The 25,432-nt window shown below is 41.0% G+C and overlaps 1 protein-coding gene across 1 annotated transcript in view; it reads left to right on the forward strand.

Moving 5' to 3' along the window:
* Window positions 1-25,432, forward strand: part of RAPGEF4 (Rap guanine nucleotide exchange factor 4) — a 147,969-nt gene that overhangs the window by 115,938 nt on the left and 6,599 nt on the right. Inside the window, exons 18-29 of the mRNA XM_065751175.1 lie at window positions 3,032-3,182; window positions 5,269-5,357; window positions 5,838-5,868; window positions 6,002-6,080; window positions 7,840-7,986; window positions 9,174-9,271; window positions 13,771-13,896; window positions 14,370-14,548; window positions 19,000-19,090; window positions 20,825-20,875; window positions 21,486-21,573; window positions 21,914-21,978. Coding sequence (XP_065607247.1) covers window positions 3,032-3,182; window positions 5,269-5,357; window positions 5,838-5,868; window positions 6,002-6,080; window positions 7,840-7,986; window positions 9,174-9,271; window positions 13,771-13,896; window positions 14,370-14,548; window positions 19,000-19,090; window positions 20,825-20,875; window positions 21,486-21,573; window positions 21,914-21,978 — 1,195 coding nt within the window. The remainder of the gene's footprint in view (window positions 1-3,031; window positions 3,183-5,268; window positions 5,358-5,837; window positions 5,869-6,001; window positions 6,081-7,839; window positions 7,987-9,173; window positions 9,272-13,770; window positions 13,897-14,369; window positions 14,549-18,999; window positions 19,091-20,824; window positions 20,876-21,485; window positions 21,574-21,913; window positions 21,979-25,432) is intronic.

The following is a 25,432-nucleotide window of genomic DNA, read 5'->3' on the forward strand; positions in this document are numbered from 1 at the left end:
AGGAAGGAAAATATCCTATTCCTGAAGATGCCTGGTACACGGATGGGTCCAGCAAGGGCAACCCAAGTAAGTGGAGAGCAGTAGCGTACCATCCTGCCACAGACACAATCTGGTTCGAAGAGGGGGATGGTCAAAGCAGCCAGTGGGCAGAGCTGCGGGCAGTGTGGATGGTTATAACCAAAGAACCTGGTGATGGTATCCTGAATATTTGCACAGATAGTTGGGCTGTGTATCGGGGGCTCACTCTTTGGATCGCACAGTGGGCCACCCAGGATTGGACTATCCACTCCCGACCGATCTGGGGCAAAGATATGTGGTTAGACATATGGAATACAGTCAAACACAGAACTGTGTGTGTCTACCATGTTTCTGGTCATCAACCCCTACAGTCACCAGGAAATGATGAAGCCGACACACTGGCCCGAGTTAGATGGGTTGAGAACTCTCCATCTGAGAATATCGCTTACTGGCTACATCAAAAGCTGCGGCATGCTGGGCAGAAGACCATGTGGGCAGCCGCTAAAGCGTGGGGACTGCCCGTACAACTATCGGACATCGCTCAAGCATGCCGAGACTGTGACGCCTGCTCTAAGATAAGACCGAGGTCGTTGCCTGAAACTACAGCCCATCTTGCTAGAGGACACAATCCTCTACAGAGGTGGCAGGTTGATTATATTGGGCCTCTCCCTCGGTCTGAGGGGGCGAGATATGCCCTAACCTGTGTCGACACCGCGAGTGGGCTAATGCAGGCCTATCCAGTACCAAAAGCCAACCAGGCATACACTATAAAGGCACTCACAAGGTTGATGGCTGCCTACGGGACACCGCAAGTCATCGAGAGTGACCAAGGAAGTCATTTCACGGGTGCAGTGATACAACGCTGGGCAGAAGAAAATAATATTGAGTGGCGATTCCACCTGCCATATAATCCAACGGGGGCAGGCCTTATTGAACGTTACAATGGTATTCTCAAGGCTGCCCTGAAGACAGACTCTCAGTCCCTGCAGGGGTGGACAAAGAGACTCCATGAGACCCTGCGGGACCTGAATGAAAGACCTAGAGATGGCAGACCCAGTGCCTTGAAAATGTTACAAACAATATGGGCCTCCCCACTTAGGATCCAAATTACGGGCACCGATAATGAAGTGAAACCTCAGATTGGCAATGAGAACAACCTTCTGCTCCCTGCCCCTGAGGACCTAGAACCAGGTACCAATAGAATAAAATGGCCCTGGAAGGTGCAGGTAGGACCACGATGGTGCGGCCTACTTGCACCTTGGGGGAGATTATTGGAGGTGGGGGGTTCGGTAGCTCCTCCGGTTATAGGTACATGGCCTACTGAAATAATGGTTAACACTCCAGTCTTCATTGCTAAGGGGACCCCTATCATGTCTCTGTGGCAGATCAGGACACCCCCTTTGGTGCCTGATATAGTCGTACAGCCACAGACATCGGGTCAAAGGGTTTGGTACAGGCGACCAGGGCGTGCCCCTGTACAAGCTGAAGTGTTAACCCAAGACAGGAATACGGCCTGTATCTTGCCCTGGAAAGCGGATCTTCCCCTCTTGGTACCTCTAAAACACTTGTATTACTCCCCATAAGTCTATGAATCACCAGAAGGAATCAAAACAATACTGCAGTGTTCCAGAGTTGTTATAAGACCATGTGAAGCATCTGGTGATGGTCTAACCGGGACTGATGACACGTAAGATGGACCTGCACTGTATGATTACATGCTTCCAGTAGATACCACCGAGCACTGGCCCAAAGAAGAGTTCGACGGATGCGCCGATCATCACTCATATCAGATTACATCAGCATGCGTTGCGACGGGCAATTATGTAAGCGTCGCGATGTATTGGGTCTCTGTATCAAGGGGAACTCACCTTATGGTTACTTGATCAGTGGTTCATGTCGTGAAGGGGTGGAGTGTATGGGAACTGCTGAATCACGGCCTGAACCACTGATTGGTCACCTGAGGTGAGCACCAAGTCAGCCATGGGGGCACAGGTGAAGGTGATATACCTGTGTGGGTGGAAGGGGTGGAGCCTAGTTCCTCCTCTCTCAAACCCCATTTAAGGGCTGACCACCACCAGGGAAGGATCTCTTCTTGGAGATCCCTCCCATGTGGAGTCCTCTGCGAGCCTTGTCATCTTAAAGGTGAGCCATCTTCTCTTTTGTATTACCTGTATAACTGTTTGTATAGAACTACTTAAAATATACCATCTTCTATACTATTCCCTGGTGGAGTATCGTCATTAGGAGTTATTTACTCTACACACATCAAGCTCGTCAGTATGTTTTGTCACTGATTTAGCAGTGATGTCAGTGGAGATCTTTAAATGACCAGAGCTTTTAAAATTATAGCTTCAGGTAAAGGACTTAGATACTTAGAAGTGTTTGTGGAAACTGTTGCAAAGTATTGTTTCCCAAATATTGTGTAATTGTTAGAAAGGAAATTTTTAATTTCCTCAGATATAAAGGGAAGCTACTACAAAATTTATTATTTTATGCTATTTCTCTGTAGTCAGTTTAGACTGTAAACTTGGACTGTGAATTAGGTTCTCCTACCATAAGGGGATTGAGGTTCACCCTGGTTTACAGTAGCTTCTGTAAATAAAAGATGTTGTGCTGGTGGTTCATTCCAGAATATTGGAATTGTGTATAAATACAAACTGACATTTTTCTTTTTCTGCCACAGTCTCCAAAGAAGGACAGGGGAGAACATCCTTCTTCAGTCTTAACCATTAATTCTGCTCTCTGTTATTCCAAACATCATTTCTGTTCTTCTCCTCCATAGCAACTTTCTCTGTGGTGGGATCGCTCTTCAGTGACTTCACTGACTTTTTACTTTTTGTATGACTATTAAAGGTTCACAAATCTTCGTGCTAGCGACAGTCAGAAATCAAAAGTGTGTAGTGGAAAGTTACATTTGAACACCTTGAAAATGAGTGGTTTGTAAATTTGTTTGTAAATTCATACTTGTTCCGATACTTTCAGTCACTGATCATTTTCCTTGACACCGTGGTACTTATCATGCCCAGCCTTCCCAGGGTACAGAGCAAGAGAAAATGGATTATGCTCTCAACAATAAAAGGCGAGTCATTCGACTGGTTCTGCAGTGGGCTGCTCTATATGGAGATTTGCTACAAGAAGATGAAGCAGCAATGGCCTTTTTGGAGGTAGGATGGAACTGTTTTATCAGTGTACTGGAAAGTATCTACCTAGCAAGGTACGTTGGAAGCCTGATCAGAACATATTGAACTCTGTTACAAAGTAAAGTGTGTCATTTCAGAGTGCAAACTCGTAACTGTTTAATTGGATTTAGCTGCAGACAGTGTACACAGCAGTGCTTGAGCCATTGTCAGGCTCTGGATCTCTGATGTTATCTGCCGGAATTGCACACCCCATTGAAAGTTCTGCACGGGTAGAATGTTGAATAAGGATATATAAAGTTGCTTTATTGTTGCTTCTTGTGAACTGGGTGTTTGCCTGAGTTGTGCCAGGATGGAGCTGAAGGATTGTCACTGTACAGAAGCAAAAGTAGTTTCCACTTGAATGAAAGCTGTGCTGCAGCTACTGGAACTTATGATCTTTGCATTCAGAATTTTCATGATCCCTTATTACAAATTAATCGGATACTCTTTATAAGATCTTTGGGATAGATGCCATGCCATATAAGTCATGATTGTTGTTATTGTTACCTACTGCATTCATAAATCACAGTCTCATGTTTCATTCTGTCCAAACACAGAATGAATATTTCTTGCACCAGAGAACTTAAAATTGAGTAAGAGTTAGCTAGTTAAGAGTTAGTTACAGGGAAACAGAAGCAGGCCTAAAGTATGACAGGAATGCAGCAAGCCCACGTGGGCAAGTTTGCTAAGACAAGCTTTGGAGATAGACCCAAAAAGACACAAAAAAAGTGAAATGTGCTAGGAAAACTGGGCTAGGAAAGTCATCTCTGTGGCAGCATTGCAAAGGCACATGAGTGAGACAAGAAAGCCTCATCAAGAAAGGTTTGTGTGACTGAGCTGCGTGAGGCTGAGCCTGAATCTTAACTCTGCAGGTAGAGTGGAAAAGCTGTACTTTAGGATGCCAAACTTAAATATGAAGACATATAACATGATCAAGTCAAATGTGATCCCAAATTACAGGTGTGAACACCTGGCTATATTTTGTATATTGTTCAAATAGTAGAGTATTAGCATGGATTGGTGGGCATTGCCTAAGAACATTTACTAGCTACAGTGAGCTTTGGTTAATGTTTAAATTTATCTACAGAGATTTATTTTTGAACAAAACCAAACAGAGCTGGAACACAAAAATCTGTTGGATGCCACCATGAAGATGATAGTTTAATTAGCACAGTAGAGCAATTAATCGATGACAGTGTTCAAGAGAGGGAGAAGTAAAACACAGGCGGAGATAAGTCTTCCCAAAATATGGATCTGAATGAAAATAATTCTCTGAATGAAGATGTTGAAGGCAAGATTAAAGGCAGAAAGATAGTAAAGGGAAGACAAAGTCATAGAGGTCAAGTGCAGAGTAGATTTTAAGTAGAAAAAGGTTTCAAGTGCTCAGCATCATGGAGAATGTGTATGGTACAGTGCTTCCAAGTTTTGCCTAAGAGTTCACTGAGCACTTCAGGAAAAAAAAGTGGAATACAAAATACAGAAGCTAGAATGAACAAATCCAGGATAGTGCTGGAAGAGAGGAATATAAAACTGTGATTGAAAATAGTACATTTATAGAAATTGAAGATTAGATGAGAATTGGGCTTGCACTAGCAAGCATGGTCAAGACTGTAGGGTGGTTTTATGTTTTAGGTTTTAAGGGAAAGGAAAGAAATTGCTGATACTGGAAGGATTATTTTTAAACAAAATTACTAGACTACAACAGCAGTGGGTAAAAAAAACCCAAACAAACGTACAATTGTGCCACATTATTTGTGAATCCTCATGCTTTTCTCCTTGATAATCTGAAAATGCAGTATTTGCACAAGCAGTCAGTGGTTGTGCAGTAAGCTAAGAAAACACGTCTTCCACCTCTCATCAGGCTTCCCTTCTGCATGTGTAACTCTTGCTTTAAATCAGCTGGAGATAAACAAGTAGAAGTAATAGAGGGTTGGCCCCAGCATGTGTTCATCTATGCAGATTAGCATTCTTTATAATCATTAAACTATCAGATGTCATCTCATAATCCTCTATCCTTAGTACTGCTCATTTACCCCATAGTTATTTAAAGAGTATTCTATGTCATTTACAGGAATTTTATGTATCTGTGTCAGATGATACTAGAATGATTGCAGCACTAAAGGAGCAACTTCCAGAGCTAGAGAAAATTGTAAAGCAAGTGTAAGCAAAAATTATGCCTTTTTCCTTCTTGTTCTTCACTCTTCTTCTTAGCAAATAAATGAAGAAAATTATTTCTTATATCTTTTAAAAATGTGTTTCGTGAACGGCACTCAGTCACTGAAGACTGAATGTTTGCATGCAGACTTATTTGAATGAATGTGACCCTCTCTTTCCATGTAATTCTTGCATACACCAATCTGCCTCATAAAAGGGTTGACAGAAGAAATAAGATATTATGTATACACCACTGAAACTGAACTGCATGCTTATTTCATGCTTGCATGAACTTTGCAGAGTATTTTCTGTGCCTTAGTGATGGTTTAGTTTACCTGTAGTATCATCTGGTCTTCTTTTCCTATATAAAAACATGAATGTGTTGATACTGCAGTTTGACAAGTCATCCATGTTCTTTAGGTGGCTTTGTGCACAAAATCTTTCAGGAGATATGTAATGATATATGCTCTGTTTTAAATTTTATAGAGCTGAGGAACCTAAAGCAGCACAAAAGAAGGTAAGATAATTTATCTGTTTCCTAAATAAGAGCTTTAGCATTGCAAACATGTAAGCATCTTCTCTTCAGTAATTTTGGATTTATTAAAACAACACATTCAGAAATAACTTTTTACTTTGTGTAAATTTTGCAGCACAAAGTTCTTCTGCAGCTATTTAATACAAGTGATGACAGAGCACAGAAACGCCAACCTATCAGAGGCAGCGATGAAGGTGAGTTCCTTCTCTGAAGAGTTTTCTTGAGCCACTAGGATTTGTAGTAAAGTTGTCTGTCTGAAAGTAAAGGGCCTGAAAAGAAACAAAAGTACCAAGAGTTTGTAAGCCTGGCCTGAAGCAAACTTTTCATTTTCTGAACCCACATTCTCCATCGCTGCCTTGAAATACTTCTGATCTTTTCCCATCTATGTGCTATAAAGCACTGTGCTTCCTCAGAGGAAGAATGTAACAACCTTTAAAACAGGGAACAAAACAGGCAAGAACCAGTACAGTGTCCATGCAGGTAGTGTCAGTGCAATAAATATTTGTTGCATAAGGTCGTGTTTGAGTCTCTTTCTCTTCTGTGTGGTTTGAGCTAATACATACAGCTGTTTCACCAGAAATGCTCCTTTGTGAGATGTGAGTGGAGCAGATAATCATGACCTGGAGCTCTGCCGTGTGGCACACAGCCTAGAAAACAGAATCTGCTCTTTTGCCCTATTGGTATTGTTTGACTCTGTGGAGAGATCAAGGTAAAATTTACAGCAGTGTGTTAGAGTACCATTTTCAGTGTAGTGGCTTTTCATGTTGTCACTCACATCAGGCAGGAAAAAGCAATTCTATGTAACAACATTCTGAGATCTGTTCATTGTAAACGATAGCAAACTCTTCAAAACTAACACATCTGGGGGTTTCTTTGCAACTTCCTGGACCAGGCCCTCCATGGTTCTTGTGCATCTTCATCACAGAAAATACCTTCTGCTTCAGTGTTTGCACTTAAGAGATCACACTTGCTACTACACAGTGGTAAAAATAAGGGAACAAAGTGCAAAGTCATTTGTCTGAGAAAGCCAGTGGCATTTCAAAAGCAGGATTTAACTGCATACAAACAGCAAAAATCCTGCCATGTGTCCAGTTCCTGTTGTTCATATCAGTGTTTCTTCTAGTCTACAAAGAGCACAACAGTTGCTACAGCCCTGAAAGTACTACATCTATCTGTATGGACAGAAATTAACTGATGCTTTCCTGTGACTGCACCTTTCTCATTCGTAGTGCTGGCAGCAAACTGAGCCTTGAAAACACGTAGACAGCCACAACCTCAGAGACTGCTTAGTTTGGCTTGACAGCTCAGCTGAAGGAGTATTTTGCTGACTACTTCTGTCTTAAACTTGTGTCACTGCATGCTGCCTTGCTTTTTTCAGGCTAATGTTCTATTGTATTGATTCCTAGGCAGTCAGAGACCTAAATTCTTGTATAAGTGTGTGAAACCAATGTGTACTCAAGTTTTAGGGAATTCCTCTTAATTGTCTACAGTATTCCTGAGTCAACAATTACATATATGCCTGGAAAAAGAAAAAGGCTCCAGTACAGTTTACAGTTTTAGTTCAGATTGTAACCTGAACTTTATTTTCAAAACTATTTTGTAAAATGAAAAGTATTCTCCTGTAATTAAGAGAGTTCGCAGCCAGATTTTCTGACTCCTGAAAGCAATTGTTTTCAAAAAACATTATAATATCTGGGACATAATAAAGTACCAGATGAAACCACCACCCATAAATTGCATAGCAGTTCTAAAACAGTAGTACTTCATGTTTTACTAAAAGCTCTGGGATTTCTAGACTAGAAATTGTAGAACATCTGAGGAATGGGTAGTCATCAAAACAGTAACGGTTTATTTTTGTTTTTGTTCTTTCATTTGTGAGCAATGGTTACTGAAGTTTAAACATCTCTGTGATTGTTACCTATGGCATACATAGTGGAATGTTTTTTTCTTTAGTTCTTTTTAAGGTGTACTGCATAGACAAAACCTATACCACTATCCGCGTGCCGGTGTCATCTTCTGTGAAGGAAGTGATCAGCGCAGTAGCAGATAAGCTGGGCTCTGGAGAAGGCCTTATCATTGTAAAGATGAGTTCTGGAGGAGGTACTGAATTTCCCTTGTCTTAAATATTTCTCATAGTAAAAGAGGCCAGAAGGGATTGAAAAGCAAGACTAATTTGGTCATGGCTTTCATACCAACCGCATGTTCAGCTAGTACAAGCTATGTCAGAGGCAAGACTTTTCCCCACTGCAGGCACAGACTGGAGCTCACATGGCATATAGGGAAAATGAGCGGCTTGTGTATATGCATGTTGCAGAGCAGAGCTACCCCACATTCCCTTCAGTGTAGGACTTTCAAGTTTTTTTTAACAACAGAAACATGAGGTAGACGTGAATAACGTCAGTTTAGATGTGAGAATCAGTAGCAGCAAAAAACGTTGCAGTGCTGATGTTCCCATAGTTGTCCCTGCCATTCTGGCCTCCACTGAGCATCTGGGTGCCAAGCACACTCACCTATTGTTGGCAAAGGGTCAGGAGTCAGCCCCCTACTGTACGGTGTAGAAATGGGAGAGTTACCTCAAGGTGGTTTCTGCTGGAGAACTGGTCTTGCTGAAGTGCTCTGGCTGAGTACGATTGTGAGTGCATACAGCACTAATGAGAGCTGCATCGGAAGGCATTTTTGCAGATAGAGATGCCTGCCAAAAACATTCACTTCCTGAGGACTGACACCAGGCAGCTCTTGTTTTTGCAGTTGCAGCAATTTTTTTATTGTCAGATTTGCTGACAGCCAAATCTCTCTCTCTGACAGAGATTTTTGTAAGTTACCTCATTATCTTTTCTTTACTTGTGATGTGATGTTCTTTTAGAACTGCTGTAGTGAGATTTGTGAATACAGTTACATTTCATCACCTTCTTATGCAGTTGTCTTCTAAGGAAACTTCTAGCAAGAACAGATCTCCACATGCTTAAACCTCAGAGAAGAATGAATAGTCGGTAATGATGGCTAGATTTTTCCACATCGTTTCTAGAGATGGCAGTGCAGGCTTCTTTAAACTGCCTGTGCAGTCTGAGGCTGAGATTCCAGTTCTTGATGTTTGTTCTGAGTGAGACTGGCTTGGGCTGAGCTTGTAATGTTCCTTCAACAAAGAGGACCTTATTACCATCTAATTCTATTCTGGACATCAGTTAACTGTGTAAAATTTGTCCCCAGAATGCTGATTTGTGAAGCTATTGATGCAGTCCTGCTGTCAATATTACAGATACTTAAAGTCTTCTGTTTCATGTTTACAGAAAAAGTTGTGCTCAAGCCTCATGACGTTTCAGTGTTTACAACTCTGAGTGTTAATGGACGGCTCTTTGCTTGCCCACGTGACCAGTTTGATTCACTGGTATGTATATATGCAGTGCTTAAAAAGTTCAGCTCCTCAGTTAATTTGAGTGCTTGGGATTCTATTCTGTTCTTTCAAAAAGAATGGACATACTCACACTGAAATGGCTTATAATAGTGCTATGGAGCAAGCCCTGAATTTAAAACAGTCATGTCATCATTGCCTAGACTGGAGCAAAAATCCATTTGATCCACCTGACAAAACTTGATTCCCATATTCTCTGTGTCATGCTCAAAACATAGGAAGAGATGAATATTATCACTAAGATTAAAAGTAATTCCTGATTACAGAATTACCTCCACATGGCCACAAAGATATATTTCAGAAGATAAGTGTTGGCAATTGCAGTGTTATGGAGACTTCGTTCTGACAGCAAATTCCTTAAAATCTTTTATTTCTGAGCTCCAGTAAATACTATGTCAAAATCCCTGATTCTAACTAAAATCACAGAACATATCCCCCAGAAGGAATTTTTTTTTTTCTTAAGTAAAATTGCTTGTAAGTACTTACAGTAAGTACTAACAATCTCCATTGGGTCTGCTTTTAAAGGGCTTGATTTGACTGTACTTTTTCTTCCTTTTATTTCATTAAAAACAAATGTCATTGCCAAGTCATGTGTAGGGTGACTAACCCAGAAGAATAGTATTCAGAGCAAATAGTGAGGAAGATGGTATATTCTGCTAGGCTTATCTGAATGATAACCAGACAACAAGTAAATAAAGAGAGGCTCACCTTTTGCAGATGGTTGAGGTTTGCCAATAAGGGGAGGGATCTCCAACATGAGATCCTTCCCTAGCGGTGGTCAGCCCTTAAATGGGGTCTGGGAGAGGTGGAGCCAGACTCCACCCCTTCCGCTCATAGAGGTGAATTGCCTTCACCTGTGCCCCTCTGTCTGACTCAGTGCTTGCCTCAGGTGATCAATCAGTGGTTCAGACCGTGATTCAGCAGTTTCCATACAGTCATGTCAGCATGAACTCTGTTACTCCTGCCCTTGTTTCAGCCTCCTGTATGCTTTTAACAAGCCACTTACTATATATGCCTGAATTCTTTTATAGATGAGGTAAAATCTGTGCTTTGCTGCTGCTTTCAATTTAGTAACCAGGGAATATGCATACAGCATACTGTAGTTCCACACAGGGATATGTCTTGTTCAGTTTACTAAATTCTGGTGCTCCCTTAGGGTTAATTAGTCCTGCTAAGTAGATACCCATATGAGGCATGCTACTGTAAAGTGAGGTTACATTAGTACAATGCTGAGTACTTTTACATGGCTTTGCATGTCTGTGTGGACATACCATTGGTAGCAAATTGTCGTGGCTTTCTTTGTCTTTTCTCCTGTGCTGTCTGCCTACCTTGGATTGAGGCTTCTATAGATACACCAACTGAAAAATGGAAACCCAGGCAAACATACCCCAGTAGTGTGCAGTACAGGCCTTTGACATGGTCTCCCATAATATCCTTCTCTCCAAATTGGAATGATATGGATTTGATGAATGGACTGTTTGGTGGATGAGGAACTGGTTGTGAGATCGTACCCAGAGAGTGGTAGTCAGTGGCTTGATGTCCAGGTGGAAACCAGTGACAAGTATCATCCCTCAAGGGCCAGCACTGGGACCGGTGCTCTTTAACATCTTCATCAGTGACTTCGACAGCAGGATCGAGTACATCCTCAGTAAGTTTGTGGATGACATCAAGCTGTGGGCTGAAGTCAACACACAAGAGGGATGGGATGCCACTCAGAGAGTCATAGATGGACTTGAGCAAAGGGCCCAGGAGAACCTTGTGCAGGGTCTTGCACCTGGGTCATGGCAACTCAAACTATCAGTACCAGCTAGAGGATGTAAGGACAGAGCACAGCCCTGCCAAAAAGGACATGGGGATTCTGGTGGATGATAAGCTGGGCATGAGCCAGCAAGGTGCCCTTGCAGCCCGGAAAGACAATTGTACCTTGGGCTGCATCAAAAGAAGCATGGCCAGCAGAGTGAGGGAGGTAATCCTGCTCCTCTGCTCTGCGCTGGTGAGACTTCACCTGAAGTACTGTGTCCAAATGTAGAGTCCTCAGTACAGGAGAGACATGGACATGTTGGAGAATGTCTAGAGGAGGGCCACAAAAATGATTCAAGGGATGGAACGCCTCCCTTACAAGGACAGGTTGAGAGAGCTTCAGCTGTTCAGTCCAGAGAAGAGAAGGCTCCGGGGAGGGGGGACCTGAGTGCAGCTTTTTAGTATTTAAAGGGAAGCTGCAAGAAAGAAGGGAACACTCTTTAGCAGGGTCTGTCATGATAGGACAAGAGGAAATGGCTTCAAACTACCTGAGGGGAGATTTAGATTGGACATAAGGAAGAAATCTTTACAATAAGGGTGTTGAGACACTGGCACAGGTTGCCCAGAGTGGATGCCCTGTCCTTGGAGACTTTCAAGGTGAGTCTGGACAGGGCTCTGAACACGCTGATCTATCTGTAGGTGTCCCTGTTCATTGCAGGGGAGTTGGACCAGATCACCTTTAAAGGTCTCTTCCAACTCAAACAATTCTAAGTGCACCAAATGCTACAATGAGCTCTGAGCAGCTGCTGGGCTGCAGCGTGCTAGTTTTTGTCAATTGGACAGGCTTCAATAGGAATTAGAGGTGAACACTCAGCACCTTCTAAGAGGCTCTCAGCACTGCACAACAGAATTCATCTCCTTATCAATTGCATTTTTTCAAAGAGGTACAAACTACTTCAAAAATCTTATGACCTTCCTCTCTCCCCATTTAATCCTTTCACATTCCAGTTTCTTGCTGCTGCCTATGTGGGTACATTTATTCATATTGCACTTGACAATTCCCATGTGAGCGTTGTTCTGGGTCAGACAAATTTGCAAGTATGCAATGGGTTTATGTCTAAGTGCTTCTTTCCTGGCCCTGGAAAATATGTGTTTGTTATGGTAACAGCTACGTTGTATTTGTATCCAAACAGGGGAAAAAAGCTCTACATCTTTTTCCACAAACTTCCACACAATAGGATTTTCTACACTTAACTGTGTATTTTTCATTCATACTCTGTCTTCAGCTGAAGAAACTTTTGTGTTTGTGCAAATACCAGGTTGAGGAATCTGTTATAAGGCTGATGGCTGTCCTGCATTTCTTAGATAATATTGTACTTAAATACACTATTCTTAAAACTGCAGATGGTAATAATGTCTGTGGGTAAGTTTAATTATATTAATTATATTTATATTCAAATGCCATCATATTTTATATGATGCTATTTGATATACGAGTTTTCCCTAGCAAGAACTTTAACAGAAATAAAGCTTCTACATGCTGTATATTGTTAATGTATTAATCCAGCCAGTCCTTTTTCTACAGGTAATAGGATATTCTCATATAGAAGACGGTTGATTTAATAAGCTCATTTTTAGTATTACAGTATGTAAATATGGCCTCTTAATCTTCCAGACTCTATTCAGTTGCTACTCAGAAAGGAGTCTGTTGACAATTCCCTGCTCTGCAATTAGTAACTAAGACCTTCTCAGACATTGAGAAACTTGTGGGTGAACTCTACTGCCCTCTCCTGGAAACAAAACAATTAAAACGTGGGTTTGCAAGAAGTTTTACTGATTTTTTTTCCCTAAAGATATTTTAGAATGCATTTGAACTTGCAAGAGGATTGCTTGTTAGTGTTTAGTCAGAACTGGTTCAAATGTGCTGACCTTAATATTGAGAGCAGATTGCTTCAAATGTGCCTTAATCTCAAGCCATGATTTAAAACGTTTTAAATCTCTTCAGTGTAACTGTTGACAGATCTACTTATGTGCAACACTGTAAATCATATTTCTTTTATTGGATGGTATGGAAGTGTCTTTCACAAATACTTTATACACAAATTATATAAAGAATTCTTTCTTGTAAGACTGCATGTATATAATTTTCATTATCATAATGAGAAGTTTTGCAGTCACAAATGATTAATAGAGGAAGTATGAGGCATGTTTTGTAGATGAACAGAAGATCTTGCAGTCACTGCAAATTTCTAAAATACAGTGGATGTAATAATTCTCATTGTTAGAATCCGTAATTTACAAAAGTATCTGGCTTGTGTTGTGCTTTGTGACCCAGTTGTTTGTGTATATAAAAGAGGAAATCGATCACAAAAGCTTTGTGGTCAGACCTGTGCTCCTAAACAAATAAGCATGCTTAAGGAACACAGTGTGTAGTTTCTGGCTTCATATTTTAGAACAATGCTAAGAATAACATACTGAGAACAGTCTCTCTTATTTCCTTTCAGTACCTCTGAGGAGATTTTAGAATTTTCCTCAGGATCCTCTTCAAAGTGGATACTGATTTTTGCACTTCCATTTTCCTAATGCCGGCCTGTGGCAAACAGCAAATTTCAGCTTTCCTATTAGAAGCAGGTGCAGGGAAATGGTCACACTGGAAAAAAAAGATCTGAAACTTCATGGAAGAAAAGCTCCAATCATGTAATTTAGCATTTCTAAAATATTTTTTCCATTTGTAGGCACCGTTACCAGAACAAGAGGGGCCGTCAGCTGGTACAGTTGGAACGTTTGAACTGATGAGCTCCAAAGACCTAGCACATCAGATGACAATTTATGACTGGGAGCTCTTCAACTGTGTGCATGAGGTATAAAGATCCATCTATTCAGCAGATTAGAATCTGTTAGAAAAAGTTTGGTGTGCTGTATAGTAAGGATGTTCAGTACTTGGAGATGATCTTGATTTTCCAAAATCCTGCAGTAAGGCTGCCTACAAGTTTTGAAATCATAAGGCATTCTTTCTGTAATGTTATCTTTGTGTCCTGTCTGTAAAACTTCTCACATACACATGCTGTTTATTTAAGTATCCAAGATATTAAGCTGTTTATGCATAATTTAGTTATGCTTTTAGCATGCCTATTGACAGTTGGATTTGCAACCTAAATTCCTGTCATCAGTACAACAATAAATGTAAACTGTAGAGCAAGTTTCAAGCTAGTGTAGGAAGTAGATACTTTCCTTACTTTCTTTTACTTTTCTCTTTCTTTCTTTCTGCTGTCTGAAATATAAGATTTCTAGAAAAAAAAAATCACCCAATCCCAAATGTTTTTCTTTTTCCTAGCTGGAACTGATCTATCACACATTTGGAAGGCACAATTTTAAAAAGACCACAGCAAATCTGGATTTATTTTTAAGAAGATTTAATGAAATTCAGTTCTGGGTGGTGACTGAGATTTGTCTTTGCGCTCAGCTCAGCAAGCGTGTGCAGCTATTGAAGAAATATATTAAGATAGCTGCCCAGTAAGTATACAGTCATCTGTGAGCTGGAAATGGGGCTGAATATAGTACATTTGTAGTTATTGTCCTTTTTTTGTTTGTTTTTGTTTCCAAGAAGCCACACAATTAAGAGGTTAAAATGTTTTTTATTCAGTAATTCTGTCTATTTCCTTACAGTGCAGTAAAGCTTGTTAATATGTATTCTTCTTTCCTGTCTTAATCTTCACTGATCCTTGATTTCTGAATATCTATGGACTTTTAGAGCCGTGCTTTCACATCAAGTTTGTGAGTAAATACATACTTCACCTCACTGAGAGAATCTGTCATATACCCTTACGCACGTTAGCAAAAACTAATATGTGAATGAATGAATCTTAACAAAAGATGTGGTATTGAGATGGTGAGGTTTGTGTTTCCTTCAGTCTGCTTGTGGCAATTTCCTAATACTTTTGTTTAAAAGTACTACAACATGAGTATTCTTTATCTCTTAGTACCTTTGAGTTTGAGGTTGGATAGCAGGCAGTTACTGTGTTCTTCTTATATTCGTATTAGAATTGAAGCTTTTGGAGCCTTGGTGTTAAAGAGTTAGGCCTCCTTACCATCCATGGCAGCCAAGAACAAGGACTTGAGGGGTGGATGCTTTGGAGGGAGCAGGGCATGCCCCTGCCCACATAGCTGTAGTTTGTTATCACTGTTACCTTCTTCCTTCCCCTCCATTTCACGGTATGTTTGTTCTTATCACCTGTCACTCATTGTCTGAACCAACAGTTTGCTGAGGCATACAGTGAGGAACTGCTGTTCTTAGTGTTTGTCTCAGACTTTGGGTCTTGTGAGTAGAGACCTTTAAGCAGTGTTACAGAATGAAGCAGTCCTTATTTGCAGTTAAAACGTGAATTTTAACATTTGTTGACTGCTTGGTGAAGTTGTGTGGAGGAAGAGATTACTAGTACAACTGTGATGCCTCCATCCTCCCAGTTTGTGATTCCACATGGCTGAAATCAGTGTTCACATCAAAACTACGTTCTCAGCATTCCTCTTTGCTGCAGGCTGGGCCCTGCTCCCAAGTGCTGCTTCCTGCTTGGGAACTGCTTTGGGGTGGCTCAGGGTTCAATGAAGCTGAAGATTTTCAAAATCTGGTAATGCACGTGCAGGATTGGGTTTCTGTGCAGAACAGTGAACTGCATTTACCTCTTTAGTTTCTAAAAATAAGTGTGCTGCATATTCCGTGATCTCACAGCCGGGAGAGGGCAGTGGCAGCCACGCACAGCACAGGGAGCTGGGGCCTTTGCTGAGCTCAGACGCATGTAGCAGGGAAATGTTGAAATATAGGAAATTGAGATACTGTAGTCATTTCCATAAACTCTTGAAATCAAGTACCTTAAAACTATAGCTAAATATCTCCTTAATAAGCCAGCCTAGCCAGTGGGTTCCTCAGCGTCATGGGTTTAGCCCTATTCTATTTACAACAGCTTGACAACCTCCTGTTTACTTCCATGTTTCTGGTATCACTAGAATGCTAAAAATAAATAGCTAAAAGCAGCTTGCTCTGCTGAGTCCTCTTTGTCTCCTGGATGCAGAGAAAGCCAAAGCACAAAATCTTCCTAAGCACAGATGGTGCAGGCAGGTCTGATTGGGAAGTTCTGCCAGGTTCCTGCCCCCAGAGCGGGGCTGCTGTAGTAACAGGTGCTATAGCATGGGTAAAACAAACACTGCACCCGAGGCTGAGGTGCGAGAAAGCCAAGGAACTGAATCAACAGCTGAGGGCCCAGGCGTCCGGGCGAGATCCGTGAGGAAGATTTGCTTGTGAAGACCCTTTAGACCTTTACCCTACCTGGAACTACGAGGCTCATTAGAAAAGTGCTTGGTGCAGCTCAGTGCTGCACGATTTATCTCATGTGGCTGGTGGTAACAGGATGCCATGCATGTACCAATTTTCAGAGATAGCAATTGTTGAGAGCCCTGTTTCAATTCTGTAACAGAGGCCCAGATACCATTGCAGGAGGGACATCACTCTGCATCCGCTCCCAGCCCACCCTACTGCCTGAAGCCAATCCCTGGCTCCCAGTGCTGTGCACATGTGCTGTCAGTTCCAGGAGCTGTTGTTACCTTTGCATCTGCTGGGAAAGGATGTGAAGGTTACCAGGTTCATCTTTTTCCCTCAGCTATTGCAAGATCAAACTTTGAAACAATGGGAAGAATCAAACCACGTTTCCTGTAGTGAGCTCTTCCCACAGTAACTGCATTTGTAAGGCTTCTAGGAAGTACTTGCACATACTTTCATGGGTAGCCACAGACACTGCACTTCCCCTTTGCAGATATACCCACAGGCTATTTAGAAACCTTCCTCTGCATCACTGCACTCAGACACTTTCACTTACTTTTTGAGACTTGCTCTTTCCATACACATGCATGTGTTATAAGCCCAAGGAGCTTCTAAGAAAATTTTGAAGAGTATGTGTGTGTGCAGAGTAAACGCCAAGATGAATCTGCTCGTGTAAGTACTGAGAGGTTTTAACTATGTTTGTCTTGAAGACAAAAGAGTGCATGTTTATATACGTGTTGTCAATTTCTACTACTGCAAAGATGTTTCCAATACAGTTCTTTCTGGGAGGCTGAGGGACCTCTGCTCCAAACACACTGTGGTGCTTTGGAGAATCCACTTGCTGATATTCTGCAGGCAAAATATATGCACCACTGGCAGAGGTGCCACGCTGCACTGTTTCTCATTACAGTGTTCCTCTGTTTGGAGCTGAGCTATTCAGTGTAGAGCCTGCAGAGTTTACAGAGCATTTGGTATACAGAACCTTAAACCTAGACTGATTCTAACAGGGACTTAGTCAAATGACATTGCTTGAGAGGATATTTAGCAAACTTTTCCTTTTTAAAATGAAAGATAAATTCAAATTACATATTGCAGATAGATTTGCAGCTGCCTGCATTTGAGCACTACTGATGTGTACTGCTAATTATTTTTGCCAGGCCAGAATTTATTCTCAGTGTCGCAAACTGCAGACAGATCTCCTTTTCTGGATTTACTTGTGCTTAGGGGAGAGCTTATTAACAACAACCTATCCTGGTTGCTTTTTCATCCTTATTTCCCATCAGAACCACTACCAGTGCACTCCCTAACCTGCTCTAGTCAGGATAAGTTGGAGTAGCTTTAGCATTTCAGCTTATTACCACTAACCTTGCACGGCTGGCCCTAATCTGACAAGGGAGAATTTGTACGAGCAGCTATGCCAGAAGATCTGAGGGTGCAGCAGTCTCCAACAGGCAGACCTTCAGGTGGGGAGAGGTTTTTTTATGTGCTCAGTGTTCACACAGGGCAGACACAAGTGAGGCCCAGATCTAAAGGACTCACATCCTCAATACGTCAAATCTGGTGAAACTGAGGGACAGGAAAAGCAGAATAACAATAAGCTGATGTGGCCTTTACAGAGTCAGACAGTAACATATGATGACTGTACTAATTTTATGTGGAGCTGAGGATGCCTTAGAGGAGCTAGGAGTGTCAGCTGTTAATTAAAATTCTCAAACCATCTGAGAAATGTAGCTTAAATCTTGTGGAAGCTTTCTTGGAAAACTGAGATTCTGAAATCAGATTTTGGGAATTAGCTCTGAAAAACAGCAAATTATTTGCAGGAGCCTTGCAAGACACAGATTAGTGTGCCTTTATTCTCTGTCATCCCTTCCCATTGAGTAAATGAGCCATGCAGAACAGTCACAGCCAAGGAGCTGTGTGAGCTGCTCCTGTCAGAGCTTGACCATGCCTACTCTTGCATATGGTGTACTGGTTCTTCCACAATAGTTAATTACATTTTTCCAAGTTTTCTGATTGCTAACAACAATCCTCCATTGCATCAGGGATAAAGATTGACCTAGAGCTCGCACTGCCCGAGTCCTCCTTAATGACGCCAGTAGCAAATGGTAGTTCTTTGCTTGAAGCATCCCAAAAAGTTCCAGAATATACAAGTACTGCTAAGAAGGAGTACACAGCAAGAAATCATCAACACACAGGCATCTCTAGACAGCTGGTCTTCTCTTTAAAAAGACTCAGTGCCCTTGTAAACTGCTAGAAGATCTTCTAGGGACAGCCTCCAGCATTCAGTAGCTGTTTTCAGAAGCTGTCAGCAAGTTCTTCAGCAAATGGGATTGTAAAGCAGTTGCTTCCACTGGTATTTCTGGGGTCTGAGTTGAGCTCAGATCCGGTACTGTCCTTCTGGATGGGAAGGAACTTCAAAGACTCCTTTAATGTCCTTGCAGATGCTGGCACCAGTGAAGTGGGAGCAGGAGGTTGTTTTAGGAGGGTGGGGGAAGGAGCCTCACAGCGCAGTGAATTACTCCCACAGCAGAGTAGTGGTGCATTGCTGGCCAGGGCTGCAAGGCTCCCATCAGATTTATCTTGGGCTCAGCTCCCTTCAGGCTGTCTTGTGTACTTCTCACTGATGCTTACAACTTTAAACTTTGTGTTTCAGTTGTAAAGAATACAAAAATCTGAATTCCTTTTTCGCTATTATTATGGGACTGAGTAATGTTGCCGTGAGCCGTCTTTCGCTGACATGGGAGGTAAGTCATAGCTACAACCCAGTTCCAAGAAGTTTGGCTAGAATTTCTACTTTTAGTTAGCAAAAACATGCTAAGCCTTTATTACTGTAAATACTAGATCTGATAGTTCAGGTCCTGAGCAGAAGCCTTTAGCTTAGGGTGGTAATTTTTATTGGTAAGGCCCATAGATGTGCTCAGTACTCTCAAGCAGTTAACAAGTGTGACAGCACCAGCTTTATTAACTAAACTGCCCAACAGGATAAGCAAGGCAGCCTCTTACATCCACCCATCCCCTCAGTGACTTTACTGGTCACTTGCTGAGATCAACTGCATGTTGTTCTCTAAAATCCATCCTCTGTTTGTACATATTTCTAATCTCTATACCGACTCTGTTACCCTAGTAACATATGGGTTCTGTTTTTCTCTCTGGTACGCATTCCCTTCATTACTGTCAATTTGGTCTTCACTCTCGGAGCTTCCACTTGTTTCCGTGGCTTTGTTCTCTGCGAGTACCCAGAAAGAGTACAGTGTCCAGCAGGATGAGGCAGTAAACATGTAACTAGGAACATTTTGGTTGTCAAAAGCAGTGCACATTCGAATGTGGATGTACTGCAGTCAGTCAATCTGTCAGGCAAATCGCTGCAGCTTGATTTTTAAATCTTATGTATGTGTAGATTATGCTAAAAACCGAACATATAAAGACCTGATTTTTGCTGTATTGTCATGCATTTACATTAGCTGCATGCAGAAATTAGATATTTGCAGGTGCAAATGTCCAATTATACCACTTATTTCACAAATACCTAATCTGCATGCATATGCAAACTAGGCAGACAGTTGTTCACACACATCATTAAAAATTAGGCCCTTGCTGTGGTACACTGTAAATATCTTGCTAGGGCACACACTCCAAATGTGGAAAGTATTGAAAAAATAATCTCTGCACTATAAAGTCTCTTAATTTTTAATGTTCCTCTCTGCCAATATTAGTTTATCAAAACAAGAAAGCTGACATCTTCTGAGTGTGCATAAAAACTCAATCTGATCTCTGAATAATTTGTAACACATCTTATTGTCTTTATAGTAAAATATCATTTAATATGTCTAAAATAGCATGAGAAGGAAAAATATTTAGTAACACCCATTTCATCCTATTTGCTGTGCAACCAACTGGCCATATTTACTAGTGTAGGTATTGTGAGCTAAAATCTATTCATTAATTTATAGTTTAGAAAGCACTAGAGACTGCTGGGCACACTGAGAATGCTGATGTATTGTCACGACCAGAAAACCTTCTGGAAATGTCTAAGCATGGACTTGAATGTTGTGAAGGCAGTTCCTTGTAGGTACAAATAACGAAGCTGAGCCATCCCTTCACTAGCTGTGTGTAATTAATATTTTCAGATAAGACTGTAGTGGGGAATGTCCTGAAGCCATTCACTCCAGCTTTTGCTACCATTCTGAATTCAGTGATTCCAGTGTAAACCAAACAAAAATCTGAACCTAAACATCCCATAGGAGTAAATTCAAGTTGGGATTTAGATCAGGATGCAGGTTTCATGGCTGGTCCCGTCTCTATTTATAATCTGGTTGCTAGGAGACGTGTTGTATTTTAGATTAGCACATTGTTAGAAATATCTGGCAAAAAGAGCACTTTCCTGACTTAGGGCGTTGTAGAACGAACTAGCATTTGCAGTCAAATTACCATACAAATTGGACTGAATTAAGGTTTGCTATTTTTGTTTTTATTAACAGAAACTTCCAAGCAAGTTCAAGAAGATCTATGCAGAATTTGAAAGCTTAATGGTAAATACCTATAGATCCCTTATTCTATGCACAATCTGAGCTAATTTCCGTTTCTGAGTAACTGATTGGAATTCCTTGATTCAGAACATTTTATATGTCCTTGTTTGACTTTAAGAAGTTTATGATCCCATTTTAGAGCTGCTAAAACAAGTATGTATGACTAATAAATTACACTCTTAGGAACCTACTCTGAGAGAACGTATGTATCACTCAAAGTTAATCTGGGAAACTCAGAAAAGCTTTATTGCATGTTTTCCAATAGTACATGTGGGAAATTATATTTTACAACCTGGATTTTTCCAGGCAATACATTTTAGTGTTACAGCATGTGCAATACTGGCTCTGCAACGAAGGAGGTAAAATGTTTGGTCCTTTTATAAACAATTTTTTTTTTAATCACCTCTTACACTGCTATTTGGCATGAAAAATGTTTGCGTTCAGTGTGTAAATGGAATGGGCAAATGATAAAAGGCTTTGTTTGCAGATGCACATTTAAAGCCACAAGAGCAAATGTTGATTTTAATAAATGCCTTGACATCTAAATGAATGCACACAATGTCCTAATATATGTAATAACACATATTACTAATTATTTGATTTTTTTCTTAAGGATCCATCAAGAAACCATAGGGCCTACAGACTAACTGTAGCTAAATTGGACCCTCCAATAATTCCTTTCATGCCTCTACTTATAAAAGGTAAGCTTGTATGCTACCAGAATTATTAACTTGAAAGCTATTTGTCAAATATTTGAAGCGTCAGAAGTAAAAAGCAGGAAGAAAAAGCAAAAATCAATCTCAGTGTGGGGTATGATCTTTTTCCATTATAAAAAGTGTGACACAGAGTCAAGAAAAACTGCTTTGGTGCATCTGAATATTAAGCCTCAATTTTACTAGCTTCAGAAATGCTGTAAATGAAAGCCTAAATGTTTTACTTTTATGGCTGCTTTGATTGTTGTAGGGAATAGATAAAACGTTCTGTTGTTTTGTATGCCATGATTCAGTTATGGGCTGTAATGTGTCTTTCATTCCCATACAGACATGACGTTTACTCATGAGGGAAATAAGACATTCACTGATAATCTAGTAAACTTCGAAAAGATGGTATGTATTACATTTTTGAAATGATGGTTGTGGGGTGATAATTTAAAAACAAAAAAGCCTTCTTATTCACATCTTCAGGAGTGAATTTCGCAGCAATGACTTCTAGGGCCACAGAAAGTGAAGGCAGCACCTAGAGCTGGCAACAACAGTGCACTGTGCACAGAGCCCAGGCACTCTGAATTTCTGGAAAACCTCATGGAGGAAGAGAAGAAACTGCTCACTGAGCCGTGCACGGCCAGAATGTTTCCTAGGAGAGGCAGCAGCAGTGACAGGAAGCAGAGCTGTTAGAGACAGCTTTTAACAGCCAGTCTGAGACCACACTGTGATTTAACTGCTGTTCTTTCAGACAAGACTGAACTGCCTTGGGCTGGGGCAGTGCTGTATTGCTCCTCAGAGAGTGAAAGGAGATTTAATAAAGAAGATGCACGTATTATTTCCACTTTAACATGGGGAAAGAGTGACGAAAAACTATGACTTGTTTCCTTTCATATTGGAAAGAGATCAGTAACAGTAGGTTTAATTTTATTATATACCTATTTTTTTATTTCATTTATTTTAAATTACGCACCCAAGCTCTCATCATTTCAAACACCACTGTCAAAAACTGCTAACAGAAAACTTCCCATAGGGGAGATCTTGACCAAAACTCAGGTTTCTCAGTAGTGAGAAGAAAAGGACACATTCTTAAATAATGTGATTAATGGCACATAGATCTGATTCCCAGGGTTAGCCATGCTCAACTGTGGGCAACCACACTGCAAAACCAAACCTTGACTTTCTGTGTCTGCAGTTAAACTCCATTCAGAAATTGCAGAATGTATATACTGTGGCACCTGTGTCTGTTTGTTCTTAGTACTACAGTAACCTCATCCACTGTGCTCCAAAGGAGCTTGTCTTGAGCTGTGATCATTTTCTGAAGGGAGAAAAATGAGAACTTTCAGCTCTTTGGAAAGCTTCATAGAAAAGTGATTATCAATGAGGAAATTCTCGTAAGATTTTACTCTCTAGTTCCAGAACAGTCCTAGGGTGGAAATACCATTCTACTTAGCTGAGACTCTCACATGTGTAAATGGTGGTACTAATGCCTGCGTAAGGCCCTGACCTCACTTTTCAGTAATGAAATATGTAATTGCATATGCAGACTGTTAACAATTCCTTCCTAAGGCCTTGAGCTTTTCTGCCTGGGGAAAATGACTTTTTCCTAGACTGACTATTCTTCTTAGATGGATAAATAGAAATAAGTGTAGAGGATAAGTATTTGTGGTAGTAAAAAGGGATCTCAGATTTGACCACCGAACTATGGGGATGGCAACTGTATTGAGACAACCATTTAAGTCACTGGTTCTCCACCCTGCTTGGCCTAATTACATGTCCCAGGGCCAAGAGTGAAATTTGTAAGCTTAAACTGACCTATCCGTGGGCTGCTGCAGACGTGTCCTTTTCACCCATATGTGCACATACCTGTATCCTCAAAGTAGAAACAAACCAGAGCATGATTTTAACTAGTAGCACCCAAAGGTTTTAAAGAAAACTTTATACTGAATTAATAGAGTATTAGTAGGAACTGGATTTCATCACAGGAATCGTGACCTGCTATTCATCATTTCTGCATGTTTATTCTACTGCACGCTCTTCTGTTGCAAATGGAGATATCTCTAAATAATGCTAGGAACCACTCTGTTACTGATCTGTCCAAAACTTCTTTGCTCTTTTTGCAAAACGAATCCCTCTGATCATAACTTTGATGCTTGCTTAAATTTATGAATAAGAATGTCCAGGTAGTTCCCACTGATGGTGCCATTTTCAGCTGCAGGGAGATGGGTCCCTGCATCTCTCGTGTAAGCGCAGTGATGAAACTGAGAACAGCTGCTGGCATTGTATCTGCATTCTCACCCCAGAGCTCTGATCCCGACAGCTGATGTGCTGCTGACAACTTTATTCCTGTAACTGGCAGCCAAAAGTAGAAGTTTGATCTGGTGGCATCCTTCAACTGAAACTGAAGCTTCCTTTAAATCTTTTATGTTTCCTGATGTTCCTGCTGTTGTTTATATGAAACGATGCATCTTGAAACACACAGGAGCTGTCAGGCAGTGTCTGAGCCAGGATTTCCATGACTGCCAGAAACTGAGAGTCCTGGTTTCCTCAGTTTTTGTATGATGGCTGCCTGAGCTCTGCTTGAAGTTTTCCTCACGGCTGGGGCCAGTGTGCTTTCTTCATGGCTGGGGAATTCTGCATGAATAGGCTTTTGTCATAACATAGGAACTTCAGCCTTTTCCCCAAAGGAGACAGAAGAGGCCACTTACGTGATTCTTCTCCACAGCTGTGTATTGTCACAGAAAATTGGTAGGAACTTCCATATTATTGAGACTTTGGGCTTTATTTCAAATTTGACAAAATTATGCAGAGAAGAAGGGGAAAACAGATTGATGTTAAACACATTAGTCTAGTTTGTTTCTTTGTTTTCAGAAAGTCAGACTAGAAGGGAAAATAACTAAGTCCAATGACAGCATTGAGGGGACATTGCTCCACAAAGCACTGCTATCTTTGTGACCACCTGCTCCTTCTTCCCCTTCCCCATGATGCTCTTATCTGGGGGAGGCTGTGAGAAACAGAGGTAGAGAAGGCAAACCAGGGAAGAGAATGCCATGAGTGACAGAGCCACAGCTATGTGCAAACAGGGAAGTTTTTAAGCTGACCTTTGTAGTCTGTATGCGATGTGGGCAGGCAATATTTAATGTGTCAGAAATACGTACACTCTTTGTATTTGCTATGCTTTTTGCTACGCCACTGTGTTGCATGAAGCAAGGAGGCAGGGAGACGAAAGAAACGAGAATTTGCCCTTAAAATCCAGCCTGAAACATGTTACTTACACTTTCGTAACTAGACAGAATAAATTGCTATTAGTAGCATGTTTTGTAAAAGGTTTGTCTTCAGTACCAAAACAGACATCCTTTCAGAGCAATATTTACGTTCTTCTCCTTATCTTGCTGTAAAAAGCTGATAGAGACAAGTGTTGCTTAGATGTGCCTTCTGCATTCTCTCTGACCTTGTATGGTAAAAACTACCTGCATCTTTTCTCCACTAATAACTCGGTAGTAGCTGTTAGTTATACGTGGTGCTTTATATGACCCGTATCTGTACAAACTGAAAGAGCAGTTGTCGTAGAGGACTGAGGAATGAGTAGGCTTGTAAAGTTTTCTGAATGCTACAGTTGTAGTTTGGCAGGTTGAGGGTATTTTGAGATCTGCAAGCAGGTGGATGTAGGATCAAAGAGATCTGTAGATAGCAAACAATTTGTGATCTGGAATACACATTTGTCTTTTAGCTCCATTAATGATCCTCTTTTCAGGTGAAGAAGAATCCCCCCAAAAAACTGTCAGTTGTATTAGTTCCTATAAACTCTATAGCATCACACATATGGAACAACTTGCAACCTGTAAGGCGATAATATGTA

This window comes from Cyrtonyx montezumae, unplaced genomic scaffold, assembly GCF_038088225.1.
Source record: "Cyrtonyx montezumae isolate F1298 unplaced genomic scaffold, pur_monq_1.0 scaffold_7, whole genome shotgun sequence".
Taxonomy (NCBI): Eukaryota; Metazoa; Chordata; class Aves; order Galliformes; family Odontophoridae; genus Cyrtonyx; species Cyrtonyx montezumae.